The sequence below is a fragment of the Bombina bombina genome, chromosome 1, assembly GCF_027579735.1.
Source record: "Bombina bombina isolate aBomBom1 chromosome 1, aBomBom1.pri, whole genome shotgun sequence".
NCBI lineage: Eukaryota > Metazoa > Chordata > Amphibia > Anura > Bombinatoridae > Bombina > Bombina bombina.
Genome location: NC_069499.1, coordinates 936,505,092 through 936,527,371, shown reverse-complemented (window position 1 = coordinate 936,527,371; position 22,280 = coordinate 936,505,092). Strand labels below are relative to the sequence as shown.

General features: G+C 38.0%; 1 protein-coding gene across 3 annotated transcripts in view; it reads left to right on the top strand.

Annotated features, from left to right (window-relative positions):
- Window positions 1-21,941, top strand: part of GMEB2 (glucocorticoid modulatory element binding protein 2) — a 53,635-nt gene extending 31,694 nt beyond the window's left edge. For all 3 annotated transcript variants that reach the window (XM_053701229.1, XM_053701064.1, XM_053701147.1), the window contains exons 4-10: window positions 9,092-9,234; window positions 12,093-12,196; window positions 13,834-13,991; window positions 16,073-16,144; window positions 17,207-17,344; window positions 19,105-19,227; window positions 19,855-21,941. In XM_053701229.1, the coding sequence (XP_053557204.1) occupies window positions 9,092-9,234; window positions 12,093-12,196; window positions 13,834-13,991; window positions 16,073-16,144; window positions 17,207-17,344; window positions 19,105-19,227; window positions 19,855-20,501 (1,385 nt within the window). In that variant the 3' untranslated portion in view covers window positions 20,502-21,941. The remainder of the gene's footprint in view (window positions 1-9,091; window positions 9,235-12,092; window positions 12,197-13,833; window positions 13,992-16,072; window positions 16,145-17,206; window positions 17,345-19,104; window positions 19,228-19,854) is intronic.
- Window positions 21,942-22,280: the final 339 nt, after the last annotated feature.

Genomic DNA, 22,280 nt, shown 5'->3' with positions numbered 1-22,280 from the left:
AAGCAAAGACACAATTCATTTCATTGTCTTCTTTTTCTAACGGTTGCTGCCATCGTTATTGAATATAAGCAAAGTACTTCAATAACACATTAGATCAATGCCAAGCCGATCCTCTATAACATAGCTGTCAAGTAAATAGCTACACTGATACTATAAAGCTCGCTCACACATTTGCTGAGAGCGAGCTTCATAGATTCAGTGGAGAGTTGGAGATTTATTTTAGTGTGGATGCGGGAGCGCGGGTCACGTGACTCTTTGTCATAGTATAACGTACGTTACAATATGGCGGCGCTCACCGCATTCTATAGGCGGTGGTTTCCTGGCAATATTATAAAGCTCACAAATATGCATAGGAAGGTGAGATCACAAAACGATCTGTATAAACATGTAAATGATTAAGTAATATGCTAAAAACAAAGCATAATTACTAAATATATTAGGTGTTTAATGTCCCTTTAAGCCTTTGGCTGGAGTGTCTTTGCTTCCTCCTGGGGGCCAGGTTCTGAATTCCCAAAAATAATGAATGCAGCTGTGGACTCTTTCCATCTAAAGAAAATAAAATTATCAGGTAAGCATAATTTATGTTTTCAAAATGAATATTGTTTCTGGCCACTTTGAAATGGCTGTCAAGCTCCGCCCACTGATGACATCACAATCTGGGCTATATCTAAGCACTCTGCTGAATAGCATTGACCGTCTGTTGAATCCAACTAGTGAGTCTTTTGCAACTAGTGAAGCATTTAATGCAGCCCATGTCATCACTGGGCAGAGCTTAGCAGCCATTTCATAAGTGGCCACAAACAATATTCATTTTAATACCCCTCTCAAACATAATTCTTGGCCATTGGAAAACACTTTTTGCAGAATTTTTTTGAACATCAGAAAACACATTTTGGCCATAGTAGCTCAGTTTACCTGTGCTTTTCACATACTTTTCTTTCTGATCTAAATGTCTCACACATGCTTTGTTCACATTTCAACTAACATCCTAGTTTCATGAAAAATAAATCACACAAACTATTGTGCTCCAATAAAATATTTACATCTGAATTCTTTATAAACACTTTTTGTATGTTATAAAAAATATTAAGCATATACTAGTGCAAAACAATAAAGAAATGGGTAATTGCACACGTCTTGAACTTGTTGGGAGACTATAAAAATATACAAACACACATATTGTAAGCAAAAATGCATTTATTTATATTGTTTAATTGGCTGCTCATTCTAGATCTGTTTGTCCAGTACATTTATGTTTGTGTCTATTGACCTTATTCAAAATCTAGCAAGCTGGCTGATATATACACAGCTCTTCAGCCGATGTGGGAAATGTTGCAGGAAAATATATGCGGCAGCAATATTGGCTTGAAATTCAATTCAAAATGCAAGTAAGAGTACAAACATTCTTTATATTCTCACTGCAAACCTTTGCCACCTACTTGTATTGTAAGCAATGTAGGAAATAGGGCCAAGTAAGCAGTGCAGAAAAAAAGTATGCGTATATCCATAATACATTTTTTTTATTTTTGGTCCAATTTGTCTCTAGGTAGACACATGACCCACCTCTTAAAGGGACATAATACTCATATGCTAAATCACTTGAAACTGATGCAGTATAACTGTAAAAAGCTGACTGGAAAATATCACCTGAGCATCTCTATGTAAAAAAGGAAGATATTTTACCTCACAATTTCCTCAGCTCAGCGGAGTAAGTTCTGTGTAAAAAAAGTTATACTTCAGCTGTTGCTCAGCTGCAGGTAAAAAAAAATAATAAGAAATGAACAGCAGCCAATCAGCATCAGCAGTGCTGAGGTCATGGACTCTTTCACTGTGATCTCATGAGATTTCACTTAACTCTCATGAGATTTCATAGTAAACTTCCTTAAATTGAATAGGGAAATAAGATGAGTGTGCACGTAAGCTCACTCCCTTAGCTGTCGCGGGACAGACATACTGATTTGTTGCTTAGAAGTCCTTTACAATGGGATGTGGCTACTGAGGAACTTTTGAGGTGAAATATCTTTCTTTTTTACATCAAGATGTTCAGGTGATATTTTCTAGTCAGCTTTTTACAGCTATGCTGCAGCACTTTCAAGTGTTTCAACATTTGGGTATCATGGCCCTTTAAGTTAAGTTTGAAAATAAATTACTGAACATTAGAGAAAATGCTTAAAATAAGAAACATGTGAAAGAACTCCCCCAGAATATAAAATCACCCCAATTTCTCTGCTTGAAAACTTGCTGCCATTTGTGTGAATATTGGCAGTGTATTTTCCCTGCATTTCTTTTTGAATGCATGTTAAAATTTGATGTGGATTAAAGTGAACCTGCTTGAAAATAAACGGCCTGTCTTGAATAGAGTCATATATCGATCTATCTATCCATCTACTGGCCTTTATTGTGCAAAAGAGAACATCACTGCTGTAGAAGCTGTTTAGTCTTAGTCCATCATCCAGTAAACCTGTTTTAACTACGTTCACATTTAATATTTTTCCATCTGAAGTTATATCTATTTATGTCTGTGCTATCACATTGTACAGGGCTGAAAAATACCACTGAAGGCTACTAGTCAATGTGGAAAAAGTCAGAAGGGTTAAATCATTAAAGGGACACTGAACCCAAATTTTTCTTTCATGATTCCGATAGAGCATGCTGTTTTAAACAACTTTCTAATTTACTCCTATTATCAATTTTTCTTCATTCTCTTGCTATCGTTATTTGAAAAGCAAAAATGTAAGTTTAGATGCCGGACCATTTTTGGTGAACAACCTGGGTTGTTCTTGCTGGTTGGTGGATAAATTCACCCACCAATAAACAAGTGCTGTCCAGGGTACTCAAACAAAAACTGTCTGGCTCCTTAGCTTAGATGCCTTCTTTTTCAAATAAAGATAGCAAGAGAAGGAAGAAAAATTGATGATAGGAGTAAATTAGAAAGTTGCATGCTCTATCTGAATTATGAAATAAAAAAAATGGGTTTAGTATCCATTTAAATGCTGTATGTGTGTTTTTGTTTTTCTCTTGTTAAGTGTGTTCAGTCCACGGGTCATCCATTACTTATGGGATATATTCTCCTTCCCAACAGGAAGTTGCAAGAGGATCACCCAAGCAGAGCTGCTATATAGCTCCTCCCCTCACATGTCATATCCAGTCATTCTCTTGCAAGTCTCAACAAAGAAGGAGGTCGCGAGAGGAGATAGGAGTTTTTTACCTAATTATTCTTCAATCAAAAGTTTATTATTTTAAAATGGCACCGGAGTGTGCTGTTTTTTCTCTCAGGCAGTATTTAGAAGAAGAATCTGCCTGCGTTTTCTATGATCTTAGCAGACGTAACTAAGATCCACTGGCTGTTCTCGCACATTCTGAGGAGTGGGGTAACTTCAGAAAAGGGAATAGCATGCGGGGTCCCCCGCAAATGAGGTATGTGCAGTAATATTTTCTAGGAATGGAATTGACTAAGAAAACACTGCTGTTACCCATATGATGTAAGTACAGCCTTTAATGCAGTAGTAGCAACTGGTATCAGGCTGATAAATGTATGCGCAGTTGAGTTATTTTCTAGGGACTAGAATTTGACTGAGAAAATACTGTTAATACTGAAATAAATGTATGAGCCTTAACTGCAGTAGAAGCGACTGGTAGCAGGCTTAGTGATAACTTTGCATAACACTGGAAAGTTGTTTTTAAAACGTTTACTGGCATGTTATTCGTTTTGTGAGGTACTTTGGTGATAAATCTTTTTGGGCATGATTTTTTTCGATATGGCTAACGTATATTTCTGCATAGAAACCGTTGTAACAGGTCTCCCACTGTTGTAATATGAGTGGGAGGGGCCTTTTTTAGCGCCTTGTTGCGCAGTTAAAATTCTAGCATAGTCTTCCTGCTTCTTCCTCCTTGATCCAGGACGTCTCCAGAGAGCTCAGGGGTCTTCAAAATTCATTTTTGAGGGAGGTAATCAGTCACAGCAGACCTGTGACAGTGTGTTTGACTGTGATAAAAGCGTTAAATCATAAATTGATTATCTGTTTTTGGGTATTGAGGGGTTAATCATCAATTTGCTAGTGGGTGCAATCCTCTGCTAAATTCATACATTTACTGTTAAAATTGTTGGCTATAGCTGAATTAGTTCATTGTTATTTCAACTGTGACAGTTTTTTTGTGTTTTTAAAAGCGCTGCAGCGTTTTTTTCTATTGCTTGTAAATTTATTGAAAGATTTTTTCCAAGCTTGCTAGCCTTCATTGCTAGTCTGTTTAAACATGTCTGATACAGATGAATCTACTTGTTCATTATGTTTAAAAGCCAATGTGGAGCCCAATAGAAATATGTGTACCAATTGTATTGATGTTACTTTAAATAAAAGTCAGTCTTTACTGGTAAAGAAATTATCACCAGACAACGAGGGGGAAGTTATGCCAACTAACTCTCCTCACGTGTCAGTACCTTCGCCTCCCGCTCAGGAGGTGCATGAGATTTTGGCGCCAAGTACATCAAGGCCCTTACAAATCACTTTACATGATATGGCTAGTGTTATGAAAGAAGTATTATCTAATTTGCCTGAGTTAAGAGGCAAGCGCGATAGCTCTGGGTTTAGGACAGAGCGCGCCGATGACACGAGAGCCATGTCCGATACTGCGTCACAATTTGCAGAACATGAGGACGGAGAGCTTCATTCTGTGGGTGACGGATCTGATCCGGGGAGACCGGATTCAGAAATTTAAAATTTTAAATTTAAGCTTGAGAACCTCCGTGTATTGCTAGGGGAGGTGTTAGCGTCTCTGAATGATTGCGACACGGTTGCAATCCCAGTGAAATTATGTAGGCTGGATAAATACTATGCGGTACCGGTGTGTACTGACGTTTTTCCTATACCTAAAAGGCTTACAGAGATTATTAGCAAGGAGTGGGCTAGACCCGGTGTGCCCTTTTCCCCTCCTCCGATATTTAGAAAAATGTTCCCAATAGACGCCACCACACGAGACTTATGGCAGACGGTCCCTAAGGTGGAGGGAGCAGTTTCTACTTTAGCCAAGCGTACCACTATCCCGGTGGAGGATAGTTGTGCTTTCTCAGATCCAATGGATAAAAAATTAGAAGGTTACCTTAAGAAAATGTTTGTTCAACAAGGTTTTATATTACAGCCCCTTGCATGCATTGCGCCCGTCACTGCTGCAGCGGCATTCTGGTTTGAGTCTCTGGAAGAGGCTATTCGCACAGCACCATTGGATGAGATTATGAACAAGCTTAAAGCCCTTAAGCTAGCTAATGCATTTGTTTCGGATGCCGTTGTGCATTTAACCAAACTAACGGCTAAGAACTCCGGATTCGCCATCCAGGTGCGCAGAGCGCTATCGCTTAAATCCTGGTCAGCAGATGTAACTTCTAAATCTAAATTGCTTAATATTCCTTTCAAAGGGCAAACCTTATTCGGGCCCGGCTTGAAAGAAATTATTGCTGACATTACTGGAGGTAAGGGTCACACCCTTCCTCAGGACAGGGCCAAATCAAAGGCCAAACAGTCTAATTTTCGTGCCTTTCGTAATTTCAAGGCAGGAGCAGCATCAACTTCCTCCGCTCCAAAACAGGAAGGGACTGCTACTCGTTACAGACAGGGTTGGAAAGGCAACCAGTCCTGGAACAAGGGCAAGCAGGCCAGAAAACCTACTTCTGCCCCTTAGACAGCATGAAGAAAGGGCCCCCTATCCGGAAACGGATCTAGTGGGGGGCAGACTTTCTCTCTTCGCCCAGGCCTGGGCAAGAGATGTCCAGGATCCCTGGGCGTTGGAGATCATATCTCAGGGATACCTTCTGGACTTCAAAACTTCTCCTCCACAAGGGAGATTTCATCTGTCACGGTTATCAACAAACCTAATAAAGAAAGAGGCATTTCTACGATGTGTACAAGACCTCTTAGTAATGGGAGTGATCCACCCGGTTCCGCGGACGGAACAAGGGCAAGGTTTTTACTCAAATCTGTTTGTGGTTCCCAAAAAAGAGGGAACCTTCAGGCCAATCTTGGACCTGAAGATCTTAAACAAATTCCTAAGGGTTCCATCGTTCAAAATGGAAACTATTCGAACCATCCTACCCATGATCCAAGAGGGTCAGTATATGACCACAGTGGACTTAAAGGATGCCTACCTTCACATACCGATTCACAAAGATCATTATCGGTACCTAAGGTTTGCCTTTCTAGACAGGCATTACCAGTTTGTAGCTCTTCCCTTCGGGTTGGCTACGGCCCCGAGAATTTTTACAAAGGTTCTGGGCTCGCTCCTGGCGGTACTAAGACCGCGAGGCATAGCGGTGGCTCCGTACCTAGACGACATTCTGATACAAGCGTCAAGTTTTCAAAATGCAAAGTCTCATACAGAGATAGTTCTAGCATTTCTGAGGTCGCATGGGTGGAAAGTGAACATGGAAAAGAGTTCTCTGTTCCCACTCACAAGGGTTCCCTTTCTAGGGACTCTTATAGATTCTGTAGAGATGAAGATTTACCTGACGGAGTCCAGGTTATCAAAAATCCTAAATGCTTGCCGTGTCCTTCATTCCATTCCAAGCCCATCAGTAGCTCAGTGCATGGAAGTAATCAGCTTAATGGTCGCGGCAATGGACATAGTGCCATTTGCGCGCCTACATCTCAGACCGCTGCAACTATGCATGCTAAGTCAGTGGAATGGGGGTTACTCAGATCTGTCCCCTTTACTAAATCTGGACCAGGAGGCCAGAGATTCTCTTCTCTGGTGGTTGTCGCGGGTTCATCTGTCCAAAGGAATGACTTTTCGCAGACCAGATTGGACGATTGTAACAACAGATGCCAGCCTACTAGGCTGGGGTGCAGTCTGGAACTCCCTGAAGGCTCAGGGATCGTGGACTCAGGAGGAGAAACTCCTCCCAATAAACATTCTGGAATTAAGAGCAATATTCAATGCTCTTCTAGCTTGGCCTCAGTTAGCAACACTGAGGTTCATCAGATTTCAGTCGGACAACATCACGACTGTGGCTTACATCAATCATCAAGGGGGAACCAGGAGTTCCCTAGCGATGTTGGAAGTCTCGAAGATAATTCGCTGGGCAGAGTCTCACTCTTGTCATCTGTCAGCGATCTACATCCCAGGCGTGGAGAACTGGGAGGCGGATTTTCTAAGTCGCCAGACCTTTCATCCGGGGGAGTGGGAACTTCACCCGGAGGTGTTTGCTCAACTGATTCTTCGTTGGGGCGAACAGGAGCTGGATCTCATGGCATCTCGCCAGAACGCCAAGCTTCCTTGTTACGGATCCAGGTTCAGGGACCCGGGAGCGGTGCTGGTAGATGCACTAGCAGCCCCTTGGGTTTTCAACATGGCTTATGTGTTTCCACCATTTCCGTTGCTACCTCGACTGATTGCCAGGATCAAACAGGAGAGAGCATCTGTGATTCTGATAGCGCCTGCGTGGCCACGCAGGACCTGGTATGCAGACCTAGTGGACATGTCGTCCTGTCCACCATGGTCTCTGCCTCTGAGGCAGGACCTTCTAATTCAGGGTCCTTTCAACCATCCAAGCCTAATTTCTCTGAGGCTGACTGCATGGAGATTGAACGCTTGATTCTCTCAAAGCGTGGTTTTTCGGAGTCGGTTATTGATACGTTAATACAGGCTCGGAAACCTGTTACCAGAAAAATTTACCATAAGATATGGCGTAAATATTTATATTGGTGTGAATCCAAGAGTTACTCATGGAGTAAGGTTAGGATTCCTAGGATATTGGCTTTTCTACAAGAAGGTTTAGAAAAGGGTTTATCCGCTAGTTCGTTAAAGGGACAGATTTCTGCTCTGTCTATTCTTTTACACAACGTCTGGCAGAGAATCCAGACGTCCAGGCTTTTTGTCAGGCTTTGGCTAGGATTAAGCCTGTGTTTAAAACTGTTGCTCCTCCGTGGAGCTTAAACTTGGTTCTTAAAGTTCTTCAGGGTGTTCCGTTTGAACCCCTTCATTCCATTGATATTAAGCTTTTATCTTGGAAAGTTCTGTTTTTGATGGCTATTTCCTCGGCTCGAAGAGTCTCTGAGTTATCTGCCTTACATTGCAATTCTCCTTATCTGATTTTTCATTCAGACAAGGTAGTTCTGCGTACTAAACCTGGGTTTTTACCTAAGGTTGTTTCTAACAGGAATGTCAATCAAGAGATTGTTGTTCCTTCATTATGTCCTAATCCTTCTTCAAAGAAGGAACGTCTTTTGCATAATCTGGACGTAGTCCGTGCCCTGAAGTTCTACTTACAGGCAACTAAAGATTTTCGGCAAACTTCTTCTCTGTTTGTCGTTTATTCTGGTCAGAGGAGAGGTCAAAAGGCTTTGGCCACCTCTCTCTCTTTTTGGCTTCGTAGCATAATACGTTTAGCCTATGAGACTGCTGGACAGCAGCCTCCTGAAAGAATTACAGCTCATTCCACTAGAGCTGTGGCTTCCACCTGGGCCTTTAAGAATGAGGCCTCTGTTGAACAGATTTGCAAGGCTGCAACTTGGTCTTCACTTCATACCTTTTCAAAATTTTACAAATTTGACACTTTTGCTTCTTCGGAGGCTGTTTTTGGGAGAAAGGTTCTACAGGCAGTGGTTCCTTCTGTTTAATGTTCCTGCCTTGTCCCTCCCATCATCCGTGTACTTTAGCTTTGGTATTGGTATCCCATAAGTAATGGATGACCCGTGGACTGAACACACTTAACAAGAGAAAACATAATTTATGCTTACCTGATAAATTTATTTCTCTTGTAGTGTGTTCAGTCCACGGTCCGCCCTGTCTTTTTTTGAGGCAGTTCTAAATTTTAATTAAAACTCCAGTCACCACTGCACCCTATAGTTTTTTCCTTTCTCGTCTTGTTTCGGTCGAATGACTGGATATGACATGTGAGGGGAGGAGCTATATAGCAGCTCTGCTTGGGTGATCCTCTTGCAACTTCCTGTTGGGAAGGAGAATATATCCCATAAGTAATGGATGACCCGTGGACTGAACACACTACAAGAGAAATACATTTATCAGGTAAGCATAAATTATGTTTTTTACCATTATTTTTTTATGTTTTTTTTTTTCTTCTCCTTTTTTTTTATCTGAGAAGTGAAGATGGAGGAAGAGGAGAGTCTTGAAGGTCTGGAAGGTCTGGAAGCTGAACTTGTTTATCCCATCACCTGTGGGGAGAGCAAGGCCAACCTGATCTGGAGGAAGTTTGTGTGCCCAGGCATCAATGTCAAATGTGTGCAGGTGAGTACATATATAGTAGGGCAACAAAATCCCTTTTTAAAACAATATGTTGGATTAGCAGACATTTATAAATATATTGTTAGTCTGTGAGAGAACAAGGGATTAAAAGAAGTAAGTGCATTTGGTTGCCAAGATTTTGCATACTGGTTGCTGAGTGTTAAAGTCACAGCATACACCATGTAATTACAAGATTATTTCTGCAATCTTGCAATAAACTAACAGTGTGTGTGAGTTTGAAAACGATTTGAATATAGTAAGACCATGTTTTCTGCAAACTCCACCCATCATATGGAACCGCCAATCCAAACTTGTTACTTGTATAGAAAAGGCTAGCAACAGCTGTTATGGTAGCAAAATAACCACTGCTTTGCAGTTCCTTATATGATAATCTCTACTGTAGCCAATTAAAAGGACAGTATGCACCAATTTTCATTTAACTGCATGTAATGATACTGATATAAAAATCCAGGATAAAACCTTTTAAAAACTTACTTAGAAGCTCCCAGTTTAGCACTGTTAAAAAAGATTAGCTGGAACACCCACTGCAAGTGGTTCTATAGCAAAAGAAATCAGACACGCCCCCCTCCTCCTTCCTCTGCACATGAAAAATCTCTTTACACAAACAGGAGCAAGCTGGAATAGGTATACATCCGTATACGCCTAAAACTTTGGGGCTTGGTTAGAAATCTGAAAATAAGCACAGTGTTATTTAAAAATAAGCAAAGCTATACTTTAAAAAAAAAAACCTTTATGAGCTATATAAATGGATCATCTACAAGACATTTATGCAAAGAAAAATTAAGGACATATATGTAGTAGAGTTAGGCTTGTGGAGTCTATTTTCCCTTCCAGTTGTTAGAACTGGAAACTATTAATTTTCAGACTTTATTTTCAGGAAAATGGTGCAAAATATATAATTCATTTACAAAATATTTTACCAGGAAGGATACATTGAGATTTCTCTCGTTTTCAAGTATGTCCTTGGCATAATGCAAGTACATTGCAATGCTGTTTTACTACACATAATTAAGCATTTTATATTAAATACTCAAAGTGTTTACTGTCTCTTTAACTTTGAATCCAAAGTTTAAAACTCTATTTAAATGCTTATAAAAGCTTATTTTGTATGCAGATGTTTTTCAATTCACGGCTTTGTGTGACCTTAAAAGGAACAGTCTCCTTGATATTTGTTTTTAAATTATTTTTTTTTTAAAAAGATAGATAACGCCTTTAATACCCATTTCCCAAGTTTGCATGACCAACATTGTTATATTAATATACTTTATAACCTCTACATTTGCCTTTTTCTAAGCCCCTGCAGGCCGCCTCTTATCTTAGTGATTTTTATTAGCTTTATAAATCTTGCACAACAGCCAGACAGTGCTAGTTAATGTGTGCCATATAGATTACATTGTGCTCACTACCGTGGAGAATGATAATGGTTATACAAGAACCAGCACTAATTGGCTAAAATGCAAGATTGTACAAAGCACTGAGATAAGGGGCAGTTTGCAGGGGCTTAGTTACAGGTAATCATAGAGGGAAAAAGTATAGTATATAACAATTTTGGTTATGCAAAACTGGGGAATGGGTAAGAAATGGATTATCTATCTTTTTAAACAATTACTTTCCCTTTAATTACTTCCCTGAGAAGACCAGAGTAAGAGGGACTTCAAATGACAAGGACTAGCAGTGTTTATAGAGGGATTGTGGAGTAATCAGAGGGCAAAGTGGTTGATACTTGGAGACAAAAATAGAAATAGAATTGGAGAGAAGCAAACATAATATTTGGTAGAATTTTGAAATAAAAAAAAAACAATGTCTGTCCTAGCAGTCAGCACAAGTCACAATGACCAATATCTCAGCCTTGCTAACTTGCCACGCATATTACAAGTTGAAAGTAAACATGTTTGCTCAACCGCAAACTAAATTAGCATGCATCGGATTAGAGCAAGTGAAGATTTAGCTTAAAGTGTAAGGGTTAAAAAAATGTGTATCAAATAAAACACTCATATAATCACTATATGATAAATATATTAATCTAAATATTATTTAATTTTTTTAAGGGTTACAAGAAATATGATATATGACAAGGTGTTTGAATGGAAAGGGCTATATAGTGTACAGTGTTCTCCACAGAATATTTTGCCAGCCAGGTGGCATTATAAAGTAGCCAGGTGGGGCTGTGTGATACTTTCTAATATAACATTTTCTGCTGTCCAAAGCACAAAATAATTGCATAATAGAACATACAGTTTAATGATATGTGCAATAAACATTGACATTTTTTAACTGGTGTGTGTGTGTGTGCGTGTATGTGTATGTGTGTGTATATATATATATATATATATATATATATATATATATATATATATATATATATATATATATATATATATATTCGAGGTGTTACTCCCTTCGTCAGACACCAACAAAAATAATTATTATTTTTGTTGGTGTCTGACGAAGGGGGTAACACCCCGAAACGTTACAAGAAATAAAGGTAGTGATTTGAAAATCCTGGCGATTGCATCCTTTTCTCTACTACCTATACTTTGATATTGGAAGCACCCTGGGTGGATGCTTGGTAACCGTGAGTGCGGGCCCTTTGCATACTTTTATTAATATACTGTGTGTATATATATATATATATATATATATATATATATATATATAATCTGGCCCTCTGCCTTTTTTATGTTTACTTTTATCAAACTAAATTAACACGGTTTGATATCCCTTTAATAAATAGTATAGTATATTTTTTAACTAAATGATACAAGACATGTAAATCCAACATATGAATATACCAAGCGCGGACTTCCTGATATAATAAACTGTGTCTTTTTTTTCCACAGTACAATGAACATCTGCTGAGCCCCAAAGAGTTTGTCCACTTAGCTGGCAAATCTACATTAAAGGATTGGAAGAGAGCAATTCGGATGAATGGAGTCATGCTCAGGTTAGCCTTCCTGAAGCTTATTTTATAGATATTTTTTAGCTTTATTGAAAGGCATAGAATGATAAACCGACAAGAGCAAGTAAGAAACAGTAACCTTACAATGAAGGAGACACAGCTCTGTTAAAATTCACATTCCATGGATTGGAACACTTTAACAAATGCAATCCTATTTTATTTTTATAGTACCCTCATACAAAAGGAGGACATAAAAATACCAAAGCTAACCTGCCTTGTCAGCAGCTTCCATTACGGGGTCTATGTAGTCCTTATAATACTTGTGTCATATTGAAAAACTGTCCTTAAAATAACATAAATCTTGGTACAAAGGGGTGAATTTAACAAGTGCCGAGCAGACATGATTCTCTGTAGTGAATCATGTCCACCCGACATCGCTAAATGCCGACAGCATACGCTGTCAATATTTATCAATGCACAAGCATTTCTTGTGAAATGCTTGTGTAATGCCGCCCCCTGCACACTCGCAGCCAATTGGCTGCTAGCAGGGGGTGTCAATCATCCCGACCCCTGCTTCTTAAAGGAACGCTAAACCCAATTTTTTTGTTTCATGATTCAGATAGAGCATGGAATTTTAAGCAACTTTCTAATTTACTCCTATTATCAATTTTCTTTTTTTTCTCTTGCCATCTTTATTTGAAAAAGCAGGAATGAAAGCTTAAGAGCCGGACCATTTTGGTTCAGTACCTGGGTAGCGCTTCCTGATTGTTGGCTAAATGTAGCAAACCAATCAGCAAACTCTATTCAGGTGCTGAACCAAAAATGGTACGGCTCCTTACCTTAGATTCCTGCATTTTCAAATAAAGATAGCAAGAGAATGAAGAAAATTTAGGAGTAAATTAGAAAATTGCTTAAAATTGCATGCTCTATCTGAATCATGAAAGAAAAAAATTGGGTTTAGTGTCCCTTTAATTTCCGTTTCTGGCAAGCTTGTTAAATATACCCCAAAGTAGCAATTGTAAAGGGAAAGTATTTTGTCTTTGTTCTTGCATCTAAAAGAGGGTATTTTAAAATATATTACATTTCTTATTATTTAAAAACGACTTTTTCTGAGGAACACAAGCAATCGTATAGGTGAGTTGTCCGTAAAGGGACAGTAAAGTCAAAGTTAAACTTTCATGATTAAGAGTATGCAATTTTAAACAACTTTTAATTCTATTCTATTATCAAATATGCTTTGCTCTCTTGGTATCCTTTTTTGAAGAATAAAGCAAGGTAGGTTTTAGAGTGTGCACATGTCTTTAGCATTCTATGGCAACAGTGTTTGCAACTATATATAACATTGCTATAAACCTTGTTGTAAACACTGCTGCCAGATGGCTAAAGACACGTGCACACTTCTGAGCTCACCTACAATTACTCTTTAAGAAAGCATAATGAGAACTAAGCAACGCTGATAATAGAAGTAAACTGGAAAGTTGTTTAAAATACAATGCTCTCTCCAGTCTATTTGTTTAATTTTAACTTCAATGCCCCTTTTAAACATGCACGTGCTCTTAGTTCAACAAAATAGCAGCTTTTATTTAACATTTTAAACATGAAAATGTGTATGTTAACATGTAGTAGTAATATATTTTTAGTTATTTGCTTAATTTTATTTATTTATTGTGAAAATATACTAGGAAGATTATGGATTCAGGGGAGCTGGATTTTTATCAGCACTCTAAAGTGTGTTCCAACACTTGTCGAAGCACCAAAATTGACCTGACAGGAAGCCGTGTATCACTCTGCAGCCAGACATCCACTGAGTATATTCCTATCACTCCAGCTTCCACTGAATGTAAGTATTGTACGCATGCTCTGAGCAGGAAGGGATTCATAGAGATACAGAGGGAACATTTGTGGTTGTTCAAACACAATACAGCCAATAATATCCTTTTCAGATCCCAGTGAGGTTACCAGGCATATTTCCCCTCCTTTTCAGTCCAAATAAACTTTTTCTTTTACATATGTAATACCCTAGAGTTGCTTCTAAATAATCTTAGAGATAACTGCCTGACATTTTTACCACCCTGACTTGGCTTCCATGCACCCCCCCTCCTTAGGGCCTGATATTCAAAACCACAATGGCATGGAGAGAAATGACACAAAATCTTTGGAATTATTTTTACACCTTTTTATTGTAATTTAAGAGTGTCTGTTTCACATAAAGAACACTACATAAGGGCCTCGCCATACAACAAGACTTCTTACAATATCTTCATTGGAAAGGTGTTGAATATCAGGCCCTCAGTGCTGGTATAAATAAAGAAAAAAATATATAGGGTTGCAACACTTTCTGGCACTTTTACATGTGGGATGTTACAATGACAAATACAGCAGGTAACCTTGAAAAAGCAGTTTTAAGGGGAAATGCGTGTCAGCTTATCGGACAATTAATCACTTTGATGTACTGTTAAAGGGACATTCCAGCGAAAATATGAATCCACATGGATACATTTCAGTTTAGAATAGAAACATTTTTGTAGTATTCATGTATTAGCAAAAATAATTCTAATAAAAGCTATAGCTGTTTCAAAAGTGTATTTAAGTATGCACCATGCACCAGCATTTTAAACACAGCACTTGCTAAGAGAGCCTAAAGTGCTTGTATCATCTGGTAATGACTCAATTTGTTAATTGCTGACATGATACAAGCCCCACTGGCTCTCTGTTTAGCTACACTATTTAAAATGCTGTTGCACTGAGAATCTCTAGCTATGCCTCACATGCACGTGCAGAGAACTTTTTAACACTAAAACAATGATAACTTACTAGAAGCATTTATGCCAATACATATATATTGCAAATCTATTTCTATTCAAACATGTAATTCATCTATATGCATTTACATTTTGACCAGAATATCTCTTTAATAACAAATACTTGTGGGCTTGAGAGCAGCTTTCCAATCGACAAAACAGAATCATCTTGTTATTTTTTTATTTTTGTCTTCATCTTAACTGTGATGATAGTGGATCATGGCTATAAATTCTATCTGGACCCAGTTAACCTATAATTATTACTTATGTAGTTATGTTGTTTGGCAAATGGCTAAACTTGGTATATAAATCTTTATATTTTTTCCATGAAGTAAATTGTTGCATGAGTTAGGTTTTCCTATATTCTAAAACACTTATGTATAAGGAGCCAAGGACCATGACATTCCATAGCATTCTGGTCAAGGCCTTACCCTAGTATACATTAAAGGACCATTATAGTAACAAAATGGCACATTTTCAGTTGATAGAGCATGTCGTTTTATCACTATCGACCCTGCAAATGTATGTGTTTAAAATAAAGTACCGCTCAGAAGTCGCTGAGAACTGCTGGTCTTGAGTGGAAACTGACGCTCACCCAATCAGCAGAGCTTGTCACATGACCTAGATGTACAACTAGTGTTGCTGATTGGCTGCAGCTCTAGAGCAGTACTTTAACTATGTGTTTAACCCAATTCGCAAAGGGGTAACCATCTCCATAATAATGGCCATGGTTTTGGAATGGGATATCTAGCAAACTCATATATGTGTGATGGTCAAGTGTCCACATACTTTTGGCCATATAGTGTGTGTGTGTATATATATATATATATATATATATATATATATATATATATATATATATATATATATATATATATATATATATATATATATAAAATAAAAATAATACTGTATTTTCCACTTCTAATGAATGTACTATATGATATTTTTTATCTTTTGATGATAACTAATAGCTGCATCTTATATCCCGTATTGATCACTAGTAAATATAAAACCATCTGCTATCCCCTCATCATCATCTATGCTTTATTGCCCTTCCCTTCATCATCTTCAGTACATTATTACATTGTTTCCTTTTCTTTTTTTTTGTATTTTGCAGTGAATGGGAACCCAACAACTATCACTATAGAAACTTGCGAGAGCACTGGGGACTGGACTGGCACTATTGCAGGTACGGAGCTTTTTTCTGCGTTTTTCTGTGAAACATAAGACTTATAATGTAGAAACTGCTGTCAGATTATATGTTATCTGTACAGAACAAAAGCTGCGCTTGTAAACAAGTAGTAAGTTATAGGAACATTATACACTAGATTTTTCTTTGCATAAATGTTTTGTAGATGATCCATTTATTTAGCCTATCTGGTAGTGTTTTTGTAACAATGTAAAGTTTTGCTTATTTTTTTATAACTTTGTGCAGATTTTCAGACTTCTAACCAAGCCCCAACAGTGTCAGATATATATGTGTTTACAGACTCCTGCTTCCTACTGTTTGTATAATGGGCCTTTTCATATGTTGGGGGGTCTGCTCTTAGCCCCTTTGGGTGTCCCAGCCAAACCTCATCAGTGCTTAACTGGGAGCTTGTAAGTAAGTTTAAAAAAAAAAAAAAGGTTTATACTGGATTTTTAGATCAGCATCTGTGCATATTCTTCTTTATAGTAGTGTCTATTACATGCAGTTATATGAAAATTGGTGTATACTGTCCCTTTAAATTACTTGAGCACATTCCAAAATACCACTGTAAATTGTAACTCTTTAAAGTAAACCATTATTATTACTATTATTATTTATATGACTAATTTTTATCAGATAGTGTTTATATGAGTCCAAGATCTGAGAAACCAGCGAGTCATTCAAAGCACAAGGAATAAAATTCCAATCTTTATTAACGCAGGATACAAAAAGGTGAAGAGTAAGAAGCAGAAAAGTGTAACAGTTTATTTTAATGTATTTTTGTTGTGTTTGGTGCAACTTATATTTTATACCAACCCATTAAACAAAGTTTTCAGTTGTGCTAACCCGACGCACATTGAATTTGATTGCGCTCGAGCGAACATGTTTATTTTCAACTTGCAATATGCATGCAAATTAACATGACCGCGATATTCTGATATCACTTGCGTGCAAATGTTAACGCCCCACTAGTAACCTAACCTTATAGCAGTAATATTTTTGAGCTCCACTTGTAATCTAGGCCATTATTGAGTAATACATCATTACTTTTGTTTTCTATAGATGACACCTTGATTTTCTGGCAAAGCCTTAAGGAAGCTGGCCTTTTGGAGGATGTTATTCAGGAGTTCCACCAGGAGCTGCTGGAAACCATGATGGGTCTGAAAGATCGTCTCCAAACACCACCTATACAGCTCCATGGTAAGCGTGCAGCAAGCCGTGTATTAACCTCTTTCAGAAATCTTCCTGATGTTGCCACACGCAGACTTATTGCTAAGTTTTTCCAGATTTTGCTTCACTACATTACCCTTTCTATTTTTTTCTCAATACAGCTTTATTAGAAATTAAAAGGGTACAAGAACAGACATTTTAAGATGCAGTCCCTGCTTGTAATTACAGTATCAACAGGATCAAGAGCTTTTTTTCTATAACAATAATAATAATAATAAGTCCCAAACTTGAAAAAGGCAAAATATGAGTCATTGAGGAAGAACGATATACGAAATGTGTTTGACTCTGTATGCTGTCTTGGTTTTATTGCTATATGGATATGATTAAAGCTTGGTAATAAGCTACTATCTGGCGTACAGCACAGTGTGTGCTGAACTTTTCTATTATAGTCTTTGAACATTTGTCAGCAGCCAGAGCTAACAAGCTTAGACAGTTTTTAACTTTTCTTACTGCATACCCTCCAGTTTGTTCGGTCATAAGATTGGAGCCCAGCTGCCGCCTCCTCATTCGTAAAAGTGTTAGGGCTTTTCTCCTTCACCAATGCATAGTTACGGGCTTGGCGTGTTTGCAAGCAGCATCCTCATCATCTGTCAGGCTTATTTTAAGATGATCAGCAATTCGGGCTGTCACTTAAATGCAACACCAATCAGAAGAAGGAAATTTCAGCTTGTGGATATAATCCTTTATAACTGCGCTACAATCCACAGCCTCAACAACAATGAATATAGTAATCTTATAATTTATACAATTTGCAAACATGAACTCTTGATTCAATATTATATTTGCATCATTTGCAGATTCATAATAATAATAATAATAATAACGTAATAAATACAGAATGCAAATGTAATTATAGTTTACATTATAACCTGTGTATTACAACCAGTATGTCTGCTACTTACGCAATACTAGGCAGTATATAAATGTAATCTTTAAAAGCTGCCTTTCTTAGCATATCGATGACAAATCCGACTTCCTCCAATCGATGCGTGCCCCCTTTGGAGTCCAGCTCGTGGGGCACGCAACGATTGGAGGAAGCCAGATTTGTCATCGATATGCTAAAGAAGGTAGGAGATGCGGGCGGAGGAACGGCGGTATGTTTACTATATCTAAGAGGGAAATATTTTAAAAACGAAGCGTCTTTCAAAGTTTTTAATAAATGAAAGTGCCCCTGCTTTAAAGATTACATTTATTTACTGCCCAGTTTTGTTTTATACTTTACTTTATCACTTTAAGCTAATGTTCACTAGAATTGTTTTCCTTTAGTTGGATAAACCAAACCAAAGGAAAACAGTGCAACTTCCCACAAGCACAATACAATTTTATTTTTTTTACCATAGGAACATTCTTTAAAAAATGTAATACATATAAAAATGTCCACTTTAAATTTAACAAAGAATGTTATTTTAATGTATTTTTAACTTCAGAGTTCACTATCTGTTTAGAAAACGTATAGTTCAATGGATATAGAAGAGAAAAATGATTACCGATTGGTAGAATATAATGGAATCTAATCAACTCATTGTAGACCACAAATATAATAACAAACAATATTACTTTACATCAGAATGGGGATGTGACATGATCATAAGGAATACCATAGTACTGTGTAGTTAGTTGTAAATCCTGGTGGACAGCAATTGGTTTCTTAGAAAGGGGGACAAATGTTTGTGAAAAATGTAGTGCATCTGGTTATCATGCTATAAATCCATATTTTTCTCTTAAAATAGATGCTGTATTGCTCAACAACATTGTTCAAAACTTTGGCATGTTGGATCTAATAAAGAAAGTATTGGCCAGTCACAAAAGCCAAATGGATCGATCCAGAGAGCAGTATACCAGGGATTTAGCGGGTAACACTTTTAAGAACTCGTTTTGGTTCTGATTTTGTTCTATGAAGCATAAAACAACTAAATGTCTCTGAAGAAATAAATATAGTGATAATATTTTGCAAGGCATATTTTTAACTGACTGAACCAGGTTATAGCTGATTTTAAATATCAGACAAATCATTTTTTTAAATTAACTAGTGGTTTGAATTTTGCAGTCACTCTAGCAGTCTATATGAGAAGTTAACTCAATAACTGATGATACTGTATACAGGTGCACTATAGCAAAGTCCTTATGTTGTCAGTAACTGTGGTCCTTATAGGTATTTATATGGGTGGGTTACACACATACAAATGGTATCATTATTGATGCAGCACTGAACCACTAAGAGTAGACCTGTAAATCAAAGCATACAATAAATCAGTCAGTTTAAAAGGTATGTCTGAGAAATAAAACACAGATGGATCCTTATGTCTTCCCTTTTTTGAGGTTCACATTATTTGCAAACATCTTTGATCTATGAAAAATATGTTAGTGCTTCTGTGGTGGCTCAAAATGTACAGAACAAATACGAGATGCTATTCCATGTGTTATGGGGCTCTGTGCCTTGCAGTTTATTTACTGATGTGTACCTCCTTTTTTTTCTTCAGCACTTGAGCAGCAATGCGATGAGCACAGGAGACGTGCCAAGGAGCTCAAACACAAATCTCAACATCTTAACAATGTGTTGATGACCCTAACACCTGTAAGTGTCCCTACTCCAACAAAACGACCAAGACTAACTCGAGCCACTTCAGGTCCTGCTGCTATCAACTCACAGGTCAATACACAGACAGCACAGATCACCCTGCCACAAGGAATGACAATTTCCCAGCTCTCCAGCCTTCCCTTCACCAAAGTAATTTCCACAAGTGTCCCCTCTTCTTCTACAAATGTGTTGTCCAAGAACACATATTCTCAGGCCAACAACTCCCCACCATCTCCTGTGTTAGGAGGTTACACTATTCTCACCCCTTCAAGCAGTGGTTACCCCAGCACACTGGAAATCCATCCTGATTCTTCTAATCTAACTGTATTGAGCACTGCAGCTATGCAGGACAGCAATACTGTACTTAAAGTTATGAGCCCTATCCAGCTCCTTACCCTACAAGGCCTTGGTGCTACCATACAGAATCTGGCTCAGATGGCACCAGCTGGCAGCACTTTTGTAGCCATGCCTTGTGGCACAGGAGAAGGGGAGGATGAACAGACCACATTTGAGGTGACGTCACTTACAGAGGAACAGGAGCAGAAATAGACTGTTGACCCAAGGACTAGGGAATTGAACATAGCGAGAAAAGACTGAATGTGGCTTACCACTGGAAGCTGATGAACCAAAGAGGGACAGTATAACAAGAAAGCTTCTGCTGTGGTGGACTGACCAGCCACACATGACTACAATGGGTGTGTTAATCATTAGTAGGTGGTGCCACTGTGTGTGTTTAGAATTCCCAGTGGCTAAAAACACTATAGCCCAAGTAGTAGAATGATCTTATAACTGAGCCTCTGCCTTCTAAAAAAAAACAATTTTGTACATTGTGTATCAGGTTAACTTGCACTAAAGAAAGATAAAAGCAAACCTGATAAATGCCAGTCTATAGTGTTCTGATATTAAATGCATGTTCAATGACTGGCTCAGTTATGTCATATAATTTAGGGAGTGAAGGAAGCAGGTATAGTGCACAAGTAAAAAGTGAACAGGAGGCTACCTTTTTTTTTATTTTCAAACTATACATATAATGGGACGCACTTTTTTTCCAGCAATGTCCTCTTTGTCCGAGGGCTCCGATATTGTGGATACATAAGCCATTGAGTATTAATAGCTGGAAGGTTAATGTAATTTATTATTTCCATGGAGGCCCTAATGATAACTTCAATAAGGTTCCTACTAGTGGCCAGTAAGAGAGGTAAGAAATGTTCATTGTAGACACAGGTATATGCAATATCTTTTATCCTGAATAATTATTTTGTTTATTTTTATGTGGGGTTGTATTAGGTTTCTGAGCAAGATACCAGCAATAGCTTAAGCCCTCCAAATAGAGAGAGTATCAATCAAGGATGAACCAGAGGTGTGGGGTACTGTCGGTAGTTTAGCGTCCAGTGAGGAATAAGGAAGTATGGAGCAGAATGTGAAAAGCAGAGAAAGCGGAATAAAATTGAAGTTTTGAAGACTATGGACAAATAACAAGCAGAGCATCTAGGTTCCCAGATAACTATAACAATCTGATTGGCAGTTGGAATGGAAGGCAGGGGCTCAGTTTGAATATTTTTTTTTTTTTTTTGCTAAAGGGCATATTGCCTTGCTAAGTCTCATTTTAGCAGGAGCATGTTTTCTGTCTTAAGCCAATAACCTGCCCCAATTATTAGTTACCACTGCCAAGAGTTACAACAGCATGTTATTGTTTATGAGGGCATGTAGAGACTGGTTAAACCACTGGAGTGTGCAGCAACAAAAATGTTTTTTATCAACTACTATCGATGAACAGGAATTCAAATTTATTCGTACAGCAGATCTGCACAGAAATGGATCTACTTATGAGGCATGATCTTCAACTATTAGCAGTGCTGATCAGTGTTTCATAATGCTCCCAAACTTGCTCCATGTGTGATCATTTCCAGATATGTAAACCCACCATGCCCTCAGAAAGAAAAGCAAAATGAGTTGGGTGTAGGAACAATAAAAGAGCAACACCACACAGATTTTTGTCTGGTTTGTTGATTTTTAATCAGAATTTAGTGACTGTTTATGTCTGAGCTAAAGGTTCTTGTTTTAATTTTATACCATGGTTCAAGGCTAGTTTATTTGCTAACAAACTACTTTTTATATATAGCAAGCAAACACTCCAGAGCAGCGCTCAGATAATCCTCCTCCGTGTATCAGTGTAACACACAACGTACTGGTCTTCAAGCTGTAGGCTGACACACCCCCTCCTACAGAGATCCGTTAGCATCAACGATTGGATAGAAACAAGGGCAATACCAAAAATATAGCAGGTGCCGTAAAAAAGAAGCGATCCTCTACCTCTTCAAGAAGCAC